This window comes from Danio rerio, chromosome 12 (genome assembly GCF_049306965.1).
Source record: "Danio rerio strain Tuebingen ecotype United States chromosome 12, GRCz12tu, whole genome shotgun sequence".
Classification (NCBI taxonomy): domain Eukaryota; kingdom Metazoa; phylum Chordata; class Actinopteri; order Cypriniformes; family Danionidae; genus Danio; species Danio rerio.
Window position 1 is genome coordinate 36,899,105 of NC_133187.1, and position 15,896 is coordinate 36,915,000.

General features: G+C 35.0%; 1 protein-coding gene across 7 annotated transcripts in view; it reads left to right on the forward strand.

The window, feature by feature from the left end:
- Positions 1-15,896, forward strand: part of qki2 (QKI, KH domain containing, RNA binding 2) — a 70,576-nt gene that overhangs the window by 35,823 nt on the left and 18,857 nt on the right. For all 7 annotated transcript variants that reach the window (XR_011017329.2, XR_012387512.1, XM_021480038.3 and 4 more), the window contains 2 exon segments: positions 6,093-6,209; positions 13,040-13,183. Coding sequence is in view for 5 of the 7 variants with exons in the window: in XM_021480038.3 (XP_021335713.1) it covers positions 6,093-6,209; positions 13,040-13,183 (261 nt within the window). In the remaining 2 variants the exon portion in view is untranslated.

Below are 15,896 nucleotides of genomic sequence, written 5' to 3' on the forward strand. Positions count from 1 at the left end.
TGACTCTGTTAGATTTTAAAATAAAAGTTATTACATCAGTAAGTCCTAAATTCATATGATCATTCATTTTCGTGAGGAGTTTCCTCGCGTGTTACATTTTAGCTGCGGTTACAGTTTAGCTACCCCTGATCTAACGCCTATAGTAACACCTACTAACCTCTGTCTGAAGACTAGTTGTTTTCCATGTTAAAATAAAGGCTTTGTTAAATAACTGCAAAATCCTTTTCAAGAACTACTGTTCTTACATTTGGATATATTGCTGACACAATTTTACATACTACTTATGATTGATTAATATGACTAAATATGATTAATTTAATTAATTTTTGGTCCTCAATGGAACAGCTAATCCATATTTTAATAAGATTGTTTTTGTTATTTTAAGTTAGAATATTTTGTATAAATAAATGTATACAATATTTTAATTAAATAACACCTAAATTACGACAAAAATATTTAGTCAACTATATCTGGAGTAGATTTAGTCAACTAAAATCTTGTGAAATTTAGTCGACTAAAACTAAAATGATTCACTAAAATATAACTAAAACTAAAATGGAATTTTAATCAAAAGCCTAAGGCTATAACTAAATCAAAATTTGCTGTCAAAATGAACACTGTCAGCATGTATTTCATATATACCACAACTCTACATAGAAACTACCACCTTTCAAATATTATTGATATTATATCAAAGTTTAAAGGATATTCATTGCTTTAATGCGCTTTAATACAGCATAAAATTCTTGTTTAAATGGAAATGATTTTCTCTTTCTCTTACTTAACTACTAGATAAGGCACTAAATAAATATGAATGAACTGCAGAAGGTATAAAGAAAGGTATCGAAAGACTTGTAGGATGTTTCATGTAATCAATTAAGCCACATACATACATTTTGATAAATATATGCATTAAATTACACATTTATCAAGTTTTACTTATGCTGTTCATTGTTTATTATACATTTATTAAATGTGAATTGTTACAGATGGGGTTCAAATGTTTACACTTGACCAAAAAAGTAGAATAGAAATTACTGTTTCTGTTATTAAAGTTCATATAAATGGTTGATAAACTACTGATAATATAGCTTTCTAATTCAAAAAGCAAAGAGCAAATTTACTGCCATAAAATAACAAAAGAAGTGCCATGTTCATATGAATTTTTAGAAAACAGAATAGCTAAATCCACCCAATATATTACTACATGTTTTAACTTCAGTAGTCTTATCAGAAATTGTATCTTAAGAAAGCAGTATTTGGTGGATTAAAAACAATTTTTAATCACAACAAATAAAGAAAATGTCAGTTATCATGACCACATATCATTTTCTCAAAAAAAAAAAAGCTAAATAAATTCTGTAACAAATGCATTGCTTTTTATTAGTTAGCGTATTATTTTGTTTATGTATTTATTATTATGTTGCTAGTGTATTTATTTATTATGTATTACAACATAATACCAAATGAACATATTGTTGCTTGTTTATAGACCCATTTTTAAGTAAATAGTTTATAAAAATTAATTTTAACATAGAAAAAACGTCAATTAAAATAGGAATTTGTTTTAGACTAAAACATATATCCTGTACCATTTCCAAATTGCTCTGGCTGTTAAATACAGTGGGTATTTGTGTTTGTATGACTTTTTGACCCATTTGTTAGACTACATGTGACTTGAGTTAGGGCAGGAAAACAGGGTGGAGTGTGGTTAAGGCTTCCCTCGTAGCACATGGTACATTCCAAATCTGCATTTGGTCTCTAGATGTTCCCCTTTCAATAAAGGGGGATTAGACATTCCACACATTCTGCCAGGGTTTACAGAGCCCCTCTGATTGAATTATACAATTATTTTACCATGCTGCAGTTTACGTCGAGCTCTGCCAAAGCTTCCATATGGGAGAACCATTAGCAAAGGGGATGACGATCTGTGTTTTTAACCTTGAGGATGTGACTCTGCCACTGCCGTTCTATGCTGGACACTTTTAAATGCTCTTTTCAGCAGAAAAATTATTAAAATTATTAAAAATTATGATCATTTTCTTACAATAAGGGTCACATATTTAATGTAAGTGTATTTATTAACTTGAAATAAGTAATCAACGGCACATTACAGTATTTATGCATGTTTGTTAATGGCAGTAAGTGAAAATGAGAAGTTGTTCATTGGTAGTTCATGTTAACGAACAGTGCATAAACTAATGTAATTACATGGCTGTCTGGAATACTTGATTCCAATTGGTCAGTTATGACATCCCATGGTATGTTATTCTTAGATAACAACCGCTAAATAACACAGGCTCATCCAGAAACTTCTAATCACCTTGAACGTCAGTGAATACATTCGAATCATAAACTTGCATCCAGATCTAAGTCTATCTGCTTGTCTGTCATGCCACAGATTTTGACTGTTTGTCATTGTCTTGTGAATGAATAATAAATAGATCAGTGTATGCTTTTTTTTAGCCAGTTTCAGTTCTATCAGCTTTGCATTTTTGATTGTTTGATGCCATCTTGTGACTGAATAATGTGCAGGTTAGTGTATACTCCATCTGCTGTGTTAGTTTCTGTCTGCTTTGAATTCCGTTTTAGCCCCCCCATTAATTTAAAATAATGTTTTCCAAATGATCTTTGACAAACCAAGGAAATGTTCACAGTATTTTCTATAAAACAAGAATAATTCTTCTGGAGTCATAATACAGTAAGTCTTATTTCTTATAGTTTGTCTTGAATAAAAGCAGTTTTTAATATATAAAAGAACATTTTAAGGTCAGTATTATTAGCCTCCTTAAGAAATATTAACGGTGTATTTTTGATTGTCTACACAACAAACCAGTTATACAGTAACTTGACTAATTATTCCAACTTTCCTAGTTAAGGTAAGTTTTATAATTACACTTTAATCTGAATCAAAGAGTATAAAATACTTAAAGGGACTTTGTCTGAATACAACTGTCTTGCAAAATAAATACTAAATATTATGCACTCATTGTCACTATGGGAAAGATAAAAAAGTTATTAGAAGTTAGACTTATTAGTTAAACTATTATGTTTAAAAACGTGTTGTAAAAAAATCATGTGTTTGAAGACTCGTGCTTTGTCACTACTGAAATCAAAAACAAATTAAGGCGTACTAAACGAGTTGAATATTACTTTTACATGAGCGTGACTGAAAACTACGGGCCCTATCATACACCCGGCGCAGTGTGGCGCAAGGCGTGGCGCAGTAGTCTTTTGGTAGTTTCAGCTTGGCGCAAGAGTCGTTTTGAGGCATTGCGCTACGCTGTTTAAATAGCAAATGAATTAGCGCTCATTTTTGCGGCCATAGGCGTTCTGGTCTAAAAAGGAAGGCATTCTGAGGCGGACCGCTGGCGCGTTGCTATTTTGAGAAACTATAATAGATTTTTCATTAGACAAAAACTAAACCGGTCTAAACTCCGACGCAGAGTTGCGCCTCGCTTACGCACTGCTTAATACGCACAAGAGAGCAATAGGCAAATATCTTTACATATGAAAAAATGTAAATATTAAGGATATATATAGGATATAATAAGAATATATAGAGAATATAAATATAAAGAATTAAAATATTACAAAACATTATTTTCTAGCCTACATAAATATGAAAAATCACTGCTTTTATGTCTTCTTCATCTCGGGAGGCTTTTTCAGTTCATTCATAACAATTTGCTTTTGTATAATGTTATTATTATTAGCAGTATTATTTATTATATCCATATTTATATTTGTTTTATTAAAAACAAGCTTAGATTTGCCCACCTGTCAGGTTTTAGACCATATGGGGCACAGCATGTGTTTTAGGATATAACTCAGGTTTTTGAGCACATTTTGCTATTATTATTCATTTTTTCGTTTGCTGGAAATTAGAACGGAATTTAGAAATAGTTTTGAAACAAATATTTGCGCTTAACAAACAAAATTATTTATTTATAGACTAATTGATGTCTGTGCGTAAAGGTTTCCATATCCAAAAGTGAAAGTGATCCATTTTCTCTCATTGTCACGCAGTAGATGCTCTGTTTAACAGTTTTCTGTTAAAAAACTGTTAACTGTTAACTGTTTGCTTGTGAAATGCTAATTTTTTCCACTTAGACTTACTTTGCATCCTTTAAATAGCGAATGCGCTCTTGGCGCGACGCAGCGAACTCTTAAAGGGAATGGGGGATGAGATTCTAATTGGTTTATTCTCAAAACACACCTATAACTCATTAAGAAAATGAACTCAACCCTTTAAGAACATGCGCTGCGGCGCAAGGCAGATTTCCCGTCCTTAAATTAGCAAAAACGCATCCTGACACGCCCTGAAATCATTTGCGCCCTGTGTTTTGCGCTCTGCGCATGGACCGTCAAAATAGAGCCCTACATTTGATCAATGTGTTACATCTGTTCTCCGGTACTTGCAAACTGCTTTTAAATTAAACACTGCATTTCCTAACGTAAACCTATGAACACTCAATTTCTGATTTAGAATAACCATGTGTAGCCGAGGACTTGCGATTTTAAAACTTTTAATATACGTATTGAAAACAAAAGTGTAATATAATCAACAGTGGACATTTTGATCATGTTTTTCACAACATGACTGAATCTTTCATTACCTGTGTCAATTTGGGGGTTAACTTTTGACGAATGTGGGGAACTGATGCGTGCAGCACCGTCACGAAAAGAGAGTGAGTGCGCGCAAAAGCGTTAATGGAAACGCCATGATGCGCATCAATTTTGAAAATGCACATAAAAAACTTATGTGCATAACTGAGTAGAATAAACTTTTTAGATGAGCATAAACTACGATGGAAACACTTTTACCGCATTAATTTCAGTATTCGCATTAAAAAAAGTCATGTGATTTTGTTAAAAGAGACCATGTGATAATGAAAATTTGTGTAAATGGACAAACCAGCCGGCTGAGCACACTGTAAACCATCTGAACTGTTGTTTTGGTCATTATAAAATGCCTTACCGTTTAAATATTAGTGTTATTAAATTATTAATGACCTCCAGAATCAAGAGCATCTGTGCTCCGCGTCTGACACCTTCAAACACCACCGCGGGTTCACTGCGTGTCAGGATACCCTTCTGAGGCGCAAGTCATTTATTAGCTGAAGAAAAGATTGATGCAGCTTCTCCTACTGCAGCAAATTCAGTTTTTACTGTTGATATTTGGCGCCAGTTAATCAGGAAGTGACGATTTTGTTTGCTTTGACTCGTTGGATGGAAACGCAGCTTTATTCGCACATCTTTTATGAGATAATCCAGTTTTGCGCATGAAGTTCATTTACATTTTTGGATTGAAACATAGCTACTGTTGCAGGAGCTATAGAGCATTGCTGCACATGACACATGTTGGGAATTCTCCAACATTGTAGGCCCAAACATGTGTTGCTAAAATATTCTAATAATAATTTCAATTATGGCATAGCTTTCCACTCAATTAGGCTAATTAGGTAATGACTAAAAAACACACACAAATGCTTGATCATGGCCTGGAAATGTTGGCCCGACCCAGAGAATCCAAACTCTAGTACGCATGCATAGTGAATTAGGCTGAATGTTTTTGTGAGAAGTTTAAATTTGTGTATAAATATGAAAAATATGTAAACTTATAAAATTATAAATTAATGAGACCCAATATTCTTAGTTCATATTACATTCAAAAATTATATGCTTGTTCAAACAAATGATTTAAAATGAGCTAAAACAACACAATTCTGGAGGTTTGTATTGGGACAACATAATAGTTTTATGTTCAATCAACTTAAATTCGAAAAAACAAAAAGTTAACTTAATCGATTTCTGTTGGGTTAACATGAATGAATTGTGTGGAACCCTCCATTTTTACAGTGTAGTAAATACAATAACATCAACTGTGTGAGCCTAAATTGTTATCGAACTAATGCATATAAAATGTAAACATTGATTAAAGTGTATCATTGTTGAGAGTGCGGCTCAAAGGTTCTGAGATGCATTCAAGATCTTCAGCATGGGAATGTTCATACCAGACGTGTGAAGCGCAGATGTTTTTCACTGAAAGCACTCACTTGTTTTCTCTGTTGTTTGATGTTTCTTCACAGTTCAATTTTGTGGGGAGAATCCTGGGGCCCCGGGGCCTGACAGCAAAGCAACTGGAGGCTGAGACGGGCTGCAAAATCATGGTGCGAGGGAAGGGCTCTATGAGAGACAAGAAGAAGGTGACATCTTTTTTTCTGTTTTCCTTTTTTGTTTGCTTCTTTTTCTTTTTCACCTCTTTTTACTGTACATTTTCTTTTGTCGTTTACAGTTTTGGTTACTGCTCTCCTTTGTTTTTTATTTTAATTTCTTTCTTTCTTTCTTTCTTTCTTTCTTTTTTCATTGTATTCTTTTCTTTTTTTTCTTTTTCTATCTTTTGTTCATTCGTTTTTTGCTCATTCACTCTTTCTTTCTTGTGTTCGTTCTTTAATTCTTTCATTCTTTCATTCTTTTATTCATTAATTGTTTTTTCTTTATTTATTTTTTCGTTTGTTCATTGTTTTTACTTTCTTTTTTTCTTTCTTTCTTTGTTCGTTTGTTCATTCTTTCTTTCTTTCTTTCTTTTGTTTGTTTGTTCGCTCATTCATTTGCTCGCTCGCTTTTTCATTCTTTCATTTGTTCATTTATTCGTTCTTTCTTTCTTTTGTTCGTTTGTTCGTTCATTCATGTTTGTTTGTTCGTTCATTCACTCATTCATTCGCTCACTCGTTCGTTCTTTTTCATTCATACATTCATTCGTTCTTTGTTTTGTTTGTTCATTCATTCGTTTTTCTCTTTCTCCTTTCCTTTTTCGTTTGCTCGCTTGTTATTCCTTATGTTTGTTCTTTTGTTCTTTCGCTCGTTCTTTCTTTTGTCCGCTCGCTTGCTCGCTCGTTCTTTCTTCTTTCTTTTCGTTTGTTCTTTTAGTTTTTTTCTTTTCTTCTTTTGCCTGTTCATTTTTCTTTTATTTGTTCTTTTCTTTCTTTCTTTCTTTCTTTCTTTCTTTCTTTCTTTCTTTCTTTTGCTTGTTTGTTCATTCTTTTAACTTTGTATTTTTCTTTCATTTAATTGTTTGTTTGTTTGTTCTTTCTTTTGCCTCTTCATTCATTTGTTCTTTCTTTCTTTCGTTCGTTCATTCTTTTGTTCCTTCTTTCTTTCGTTTGTTCATTCTTTTGTTCTTTCTTTCTTTTGTTTGTTCATTCTTTTGTTCATTCTTTTGTTCTTTCTTTCTTTAGTTTGTTCATTCTTTTGTTCTTTCTTTCTTTTGTTTGTTCATTCTTTTGTTCATTCTTTTGTTCTTTCTTTCGTTCGTTCATTCTTTTGTTCTTTCTTTCTTTCGGTTGTTCATTCTTTTGTTCTTTCTTTCTTTCGTTTGTTCATTCTTTTGTTCTTTCTTTCGTTTGTTCATTCTTTTGTTCTTTCTTTCTTTTTCCCTTTTTCTCTTTTTCTTTCTCTTCCTCTCTCTCTCTGTTTCTCTCTCCCTTTTTCTTACTCTCCCTCTTTCTTTCATTGTATGCACTGTCTTATCAGTTTTCTTTTGTCTTTATATTTCTCTGCCTTTTTAACTTTTGTTTTCTTTTGCTATTTAAAATGTATTTGTCCATTTCCTCGTCCATATATCTATTCTTGCTCTCTCTCTCTCTCTCTCTCTCCCTCTCTCTCTCTCTCTCTCTCTCTTAAATGGTAAGGGCTTGTGCACTCAGTCTTGCTGCATATTCTTCAATGCAGAAGTCCATATACTACCTTTGTGCCATTGCATAACTAATAGATGCCAAATGGAAGGAGACAAAATCCAGGCAATTCCACTTTAATGGAATTCCAGCCCGAGTCTGCATGGCCTTCCCAATTGTAGCAGAGAGGCAGAAGATCTGTCTGCCTCCAAGGCTGCCTGACACAGAGGAAAAATGGCCCGCATTAAAATGAAAATGAGTGTTATTAGAGAAAGGAGAATGCTCTGTTTTTCAAGCTCAAGGAATACTTTTTCACTTTCATGCAGTGGTTTATCCCATTCAATTTTGCCAAAGTTTTTAGACTTTTAGAGTGCAATTTAGGCATGCTACAAAAATACAGCTCTTTAAACCAACAAATAACAGGAGCAAAAAAGATAATGCTGATAAATCTTGTGTTTTAATGACATCTGTGCATTTCAAAGATTGTGTATGTAATTCTGTTTGCTACATTATACAGTCTTAAAGTCAGATCTGTTTCTTACTCCCACACACCAAGTCAGATCATCAACTCATCTCCTTTTTGCATAATAAAAATCACCTAAAAACTACGTTATTTTCCCTTTCAGACTTTTGAATCTATTCCATCTGAGTTTATTCTACGCTGTGTAACTTCTTCCACTGCCTACACAAATGTGCAGATAAAACAATAAAAGCATATAGTGAAATATTGTGTTTGAGCCATTGATGAGATTCAGATTAATGGGGAATTAATGGAACACAATAACCTGAGATGCTTCGGGTAAAGCACCACACTTGGTGGATTGCACAACCTATATCTAACACATCAGAGGCTGTTTTGTTGGTTTAAACTGTAAAGCAGACTGGTGGCTCAGCATTCTTAGCCAGACGAGGTGTTGCACATCTAGGAAGTGCAGAGCAGACTATAAAAACCTCAGCTGTTTCCTCAAGTTTGACATAATTGTCTTCTGACAGCCGCCAGTAGGGTTGTGCGGAAAGCTGTTGTCGTAATAGCATGTCAAAATTAAATCTGTGAAAAGTGTTTTGAGTATTGCGCTAACAACGAATGTTGGATTGTGAAGGCATCAAGGCCTGTGGTGTTCTGCAGAGTTATTTTCTGTTTCGCTGAAGCTACTTTGACAGCAGAGAGAAATGTCTGCATAAATGTCATGAAAAATGATGGCAATCGAGGACGGGAGAAAAATAAGGAAATTTACAGCCAGGGGCAAACAAGTCAGGAGTCAAATGGAGAAGCCATCTGCATCTGTTCTCTTTCACTAAATTAGATTTACTGTCACATTTCCTGAAATGAATGCACAGTAAGGTTATTCTGATAAACTGTGAAAGGTGTTTGCCATAATTAAAGCATTAGATCTATCTATCTATCTATCTATCTATCTATCTATCTATCTATCTATCTATCTATCTATCTATCTATCTATCTATCTATCTATCTATCTATCTATCTATCTATCTATCTATCTATCTATCTGTCTGTCTGTCTGTCTGTCTGTCTGTCTGTCTGTCTGTCTGTCTGTCTGTCTGTCTGTCTGTCTGTCTGTCTGTCTATCGTTCTATCATTCTATCGTTCTATCTATCTATCTATCTATCTATCTATCTATCTATCTATCTATCTATCTATCTATCTATCTATCTATCTATCTATCTATCTATCTATCTATCTATCTATCTATCTATCTATCTATCTATCTGTCTGTCTGTCTGTCTGTCTGTCTGTCTGTCTGTCTGTCTGTCTGTCTGTCTGTCTGTCTGTCTGTCTGTCTGTCTGTCTGTCTGTCTGTCTGTCTGTCTGTCTGTCGTTCTATCTATCTATCTATCTATCTATCTATCTATCTATCTATCTATCTATCTATCTATCTATCTATCTATCTATCTATCTATCTATCTATCTATCTATCTATCTATCTATCTATCTATCTATCTATCTATCTATCTATCTATCTATCTCGTTCTATCCATCTATCTATCTGTCTATCTGTCAGTCTGTCTATCTGTCAGTCTGTCTATCTGTCTGTCTGTCTATCGTTCTATCCATCCATCCATCCATCCATCCATCCATCCATCCATCCATCCATCCATCCATCCATCCATCCATCCATCCATCCATCCATCCATCCATCCATCCATCCATCCATCCATCCATCCATCCAGCACTATATACTATATATGTTAGACATCACTGCATTTAGTGAGGTATCTGAGTGCAAGACAGATTATGTTTGTTTCACATTTTTACTGCATTTTCTCTTTGCAATTCTAATTTATTCACAGCATTGTGCAGAAGAATAAATACACCCTTTTTACAACAAACAAACTTTAGGTAGAGCTGTGCACAACTGTCAAAAATATTGCAGTACATATTAGAACTGAACCTACAACATACACAGGGCTGTAAATTATTCATGACATTGTTCAATTTAGAAGACAGTTTCAGGAAAATAAAAATTGTATTTTTTTTTTTAAATAAAATTTGCTAGACAGATTTTGACAACTAGTTCAACATCTTTGTATGTAATGACTCAATTAATGAAATGAGGACTGTTAGTTTTATATGGAATGACTATTCAGCATTTACAAGTTTAGTTAATTTTGACTGACATGACATATGCAAATGATAATGTTATAAACAGCAGAGAGTTGTAGGAAAGCAATTGATGCATGTCCAAAAGCATCTGCAATTTGTTGGAAGGAATGAGAAACTGCTACTAGGATGTGCACAAATGACTAATTGTTTTGAGAAATGCATTAACTGTTGGGCAAATGTAAATAGTGTTGTGAGAAATGCACCAAAGCGACTGAGAAAAAATGTAATAAGTTATTTGAGTCATTGCAGAGATGTATGAATGCAATCCTTTAAGCACATGTGAGTCATACACAATATTCATTAGTTTTCCACTGCACCATGAGTTTATATACTGTACTGTAGATTATTTTTGTCTAAGCAAAGTTTAGATCTTACTGTCTTAATTAAATAATTAAAAATCAAGGCATGATCATGTTTTATTTTGGTAAATTAAGTGTAACCTAGAGGCCTTTACCTTTCATATAAGCCATGTCTGATTCCAAATGATCAACTAGAAGTCAAGTTATTATTTGTTGTTGCTAAAACTTGACAGGGCAAGACTTTTGTCAGGTAGTGAACATCTAAGCAAGCTTGCTAAAGCCCCGTTATTGTGAACTTTCTGTAATTTATAGCATGTGTAATATTGGCCTTTAACGTTCGCTGTTGATCTATAGCTGTTGTACTTAAGTGCAACTTTTTATTACACATTGCTGCGTTGTGCACAAAACTACCTACCACCAAAAGTAGGCCAGAAGTAGACCTCTATGCATTGTGCTGCTGCTTAGACTTTGTCAAAAATCAAAATCACAGTTATTATTAGCCCATAACCAGCAAGACTGCAGCCTTATCGGATGCACATATTTGATCATCTAATTACTCTATTTTGAGATTGTGGCAGCCACTTATTAGCAAATACAATGCCACCAACTGTGATCTGAGACTGGCGTCCCTCGGTCAAGGATGTGGCCAGGCCGTCTATGTCTTTGTTTCTCTCGTTCAAACTTTACCCTTGAGGTCGAGGTGATGTCTGTGATTGCTTGAAGTGGGAACCTCAGAGAGCAGCGAGCGAGTTCACAGTAATTGATTGTTCTGTAGGCCTGAGCTCTGCGTCGTAAACATAAGCCCCGCTGTGATGAAAACCCCAGCTGGAGACAATGCATTCAATAAGGCTCAATGCTTGGGCCTGAACACCCTGTTTCTATGGCAGCCGGTTGGCAATGCTGTTGGCGGTCTGAACCCGGAGAAAAACTGTCGGTAACTTGTCTCCGTCCATGTTGAATGTTGATGTTTTATGTTACGTCCATGTGTAACTCTCACAGTTGGAATAAGAGTCTGGGAAAGTCTCCATGGAAATGAAAGCTTAGCATAATCACAGGAAGTGGTCTGTATGCTCAAAGTTTTAAAAGTGCTACTGGAAAATACTTTTGAAGCACGTCTTGTTAGAAATGTGGCCTGGTGGGTTTGAGCACATGCAGCGACGCGTCTTCCAGTGGTGCTTATGCAGGCGACACAAGTCATTTCCCAATCCCACCCAAACCCCTTTCTCAGTATGATTTCCTGTCTCCTCTCTGACTGTCCGTGTCTTTTATTTTTAGCCTTTTTGTCTTTTTAAAATCCTGTGTAGGCTCAGAAACTCCTCCAATGCTTTTTTGTGTTTCTTAGTAGAAGTGTTGCAACTTGAAGAGTTCAAATCTATCTCTATCTATCTATCTATCTATCTATCTATCTATCTATCTATCTATCTATCTATCTATCTATCTATCTATCTATCTATCTATCTATCTATCTATCTATCTATCTATCTATCTATCTATCTATCTATCTATCTATCTATCTATCTATCTATCTATCTATCTATCTATCTATCTATCTATCTATCTATCTGCTGTCCGTCTGTCCGTCCGTCCGTCATCTATCTGTCTGTCTGTCTGTCTGTCTGTCTGTCTGTCTCTCGTTCTGTCTGTCTGTCCGTATGTCTGTTTATCTTTCCATGCATCTGTCCGTCCATCCATCCGTCCGTCCGTTTATTATTATTTTATCTGTCTGTCTGTCTGTTTATCTTTCAATCCATCCATCTATCCTTCCGTCTATCCATCCTTCTGTATTATTTTATCTGTCTGTCTATCTGCCTTTTTTTATCCATCTATCAATTTATCTGTCTGTCTGTCTGTCTGTCTGCCTGTCATTCTATCTTTGTCTATCCGTCCATCTGTCTGTCTGTCATTTTATCTTTCCATCCATCCATCCATCCATCCATCCATCCATCCATCCATCCATCCATCCATCCATCCATCATCTGTCTATCATTCTACCTTTCTGCCTATTTGCCTGTCTTTCTATTATTTTATCGTTATGTCTGTCTTTCCATCCATCCGTCTGACCGTCCATCATTTTATCTTTCTATCCATTCATCCATCAATCTCTCCATCCAACCGCCCTCTGTCTATCATTCTATCTTTTTTATCTTCCTGTCTGTCTTTCTATCTGTCTGTCTATTCATCTATCATTTTATCGTTCTTTCTGTCTGTCTGTCTGTCTGTCTGTCTGTCTGTCTGTCTGTCTGTCTGTCTGTTTGTCTGTCTGTCTGTCTAGCTATCGTTTTGTCCCCTCTCTTTTGGATCTTTCTTTCTTTCTTTCTTTCTTTCTTTCTTTCTTTTCTTTCTTTCTTTCTTTACATAAATGAACTTGCATGCCTTCATTCATTTCTAAATAGAGCTCAGTCCTCGTTCTCAAACATTTCTTCCATTTTTTTTCTGAACAGGAGGAACAAAACCGAGGAAAGCCCAACTGGGAACATCTGAACGAAGACCTGCACGTCCTCATCACTGTGGAAGATTCTCAGAACCGTGCTGAGATCAAACTCAAGAGGGCCGTCGAGGAGGTCAAGAAACTGCTAGTCCCTGCCGTGAGTCATTTATCTCTCTGTTCTCGTGACCTTATGTGTATTTATTGAGACGAGGTTTCCAAAAAGAAATGTGTAGAGTGGCAAAATCACATTGATTCGCCTCAACAAACACGACTCCTGGAAATGCTGTTTAGGCACTGATAAATGTATTTACTCCAAGGAGAACAGGTTTAATCGAAAAAGCTGCGCTCAGCAGGTCTTCTGTATCCCCGCTACTTGCTCTGCATCCTCAGACAGGTAAATGTGTACAGAGTTGCTTTCCTTCATGAGAATAGGTTTGGAGCACGCATGACACCAGATGTGCAAAGGTGAGCACCGTGGGCAGTTTTTAATAGGCTTAATTACCTTTGCTTATAAATTAATGAGGAGCTCAGGACTGAAGGGTCAAGACTCAAAAGATCCCCGCAGGGAGCAGCGGAAGTCTCTTGCATTGCACTGGGATGCAGAGCTGAATGCCAATTAACCTTTGGGTCTGAAGGAAGTGACAGCGGGTTAGAAGGAAGTGCCATTGTAAAAGCCTAAAGAGATTTGAGAGAAATATTCTTTTTCTGTGATGTTTTTCACTGTGATTTTCATACCTTTTTATTATATTGTAGCTGTGAAGCCAGATATGGAAATATAGCAATATTCTTACATCAGTTATCTAGTGTAAAATTCAAAGTACAGTTTAGTTTTTATTATATTAATCTAAAGTGTAATATTTCATGTTGAAATCAAAGTTCAAAATTGACCCATATTTGCTGTAATACAGTTTGCTTCTTGAAACCACCCAAACCTACTTTATCCTTTTCTTCCTATTTTTTCCCCTCCAAGCAGAGAAGTCATTCGTTACTTCTGGAAGTAATATAGTCCAGCTCTGTTTCTTTAATGTAAATGTTGTATAAATTATGTATACAAATAGGTTGGTTGGTATTGGTGTTTTTTTTCTTCTTCTTTTTATTATTTTACTCTTGCGTGACCTAGGAACACTGAACTAAATGAAAATGCAATGGAAAATGTTTCTGTTTAAATACTAGAATTACAGTACACTGCAGTAAATTACAATCCCTAAAATGTATAAATAAAAACAGAAAATATAAATTCAAGAATTTTAAATATGAAGCTATGATAATAGTGCACATGTTGTCTTTTGTTAATGGGATAGTTAACCTAAAAATAAAACAAATCCATTTCTTTGAAGAGTGACCGGCATTTAAACATTAAAAAAGGGACACTAACTAAGGTTTAATACATTATTGAAAGAAATCCTGACTATGACTTAGTTTTGTGTATCATTTTTGAAAATGCTAATATGACAGGTTATGCCACCTACTCTTTAAAAGCAGCACTGAAAATCTACAAACCTGTAGATCTGCTGAATTATTAAAAATTGGCAAAACCTGTTGCAAAATGTGCCTATTTTTTAAAGGGGGAGTTTTCTTTTATTATTTTTCTTTTGGTGGTCTGAAAACAATAAGGCTATATTTTTTGTAACAACATCAGGTACGTAATTACTCAATTTTCATTATTTGGTGAACTTTCGCTTTAACTTTAAAGTGCTCAACAAAAATAACTAAACCAAAGCTGTTTAATGCAGAAAGCGGAATAGAATTATGAGAGAATGGAGTTGAGGAATTTGGTGTAATTGTGGATTGTAATCCCCTCTCCGCTTCTGGACTCCCTGTGGCGCTGCCATGGAAACCCTCTTTGGGAAGCACTGATCCTTGATTGACAGTTGTGCCCTTTTTCTGCGATGGAATCCTGAATGGGAAATAAGCTCTTTATAAAGTTTAGCGCTGTTTACTTCAGGAAACTCTCGTCTTAAAGGTAAACCCACTGTGTTTGTGTTTGTCTGAATCAAACCATCCCGGGGAGGAGTATTTAGCCTTTTTTTCTTTTTCATTGCCTACTTGTTCAGTCGTGTGAAATTGCATTTTTTAATAAAAAAGGAGTCAGAACCAATATTTATTTTAAATTCTGATCTGTTTTCAAGTCAGTTAAGTCAATGTTACTGTGGGTGTGTTCACTATAGAAATGTTCTATTTGCTTTGTTTGGTCTGGATCAAGAAAAAACAAAACAAAAAAAAGTCTAAAATTTAAAAATAAAAATTTTAGACCTTAAAAAGTCTTGAATTTGCTGTTCTAGGTCTTAAATATTTTTGCACAGGTCTTATTTTTCTGATGGCCATGTAACACTACATCTAATGCTCTTTTAAATTCTTTTTTGTTGTTGTTGCTTGGTTTTCGTTGTGTTGTAGTTTTTTATTTTACTAGTCCAGTTGTGATTTGCGGTATTACAACTACAAATGAGACCAACTTGCAATAGCCAATCAGCTTTCTGTTATTGAACTCAGTGTGCATGGCGCATGTGACGTCATCAATGTGTTTGCGGAGGTTTGCTTTGGGTGCGCACAATATGATTTTGACTTGCGGAGCTCACAGAATTTTTTGTGACTCGGGTGAACAGTTCGTGTGGTACCGCGTTTGATTTGAGTTGAATATGAAACACTTTGAAGAGATTTTGTCCAAAACAGGTACGACTGTACAGTAATCTTTATGATCCATCCATGCGTGATCATAAGGATAACCAGATGACCAATATTTCCTGGCTAGAAATTGCAACAGCAGTGGGAAAGGAGGAAAGTTTTTGTAAAAGTTTGGAAAAACCTGAGGGATAAGTAAAAAAAAAAAAAGAGGCTATGCAAAAGTGGAGACCTGGGTGTTTTTTTAATAT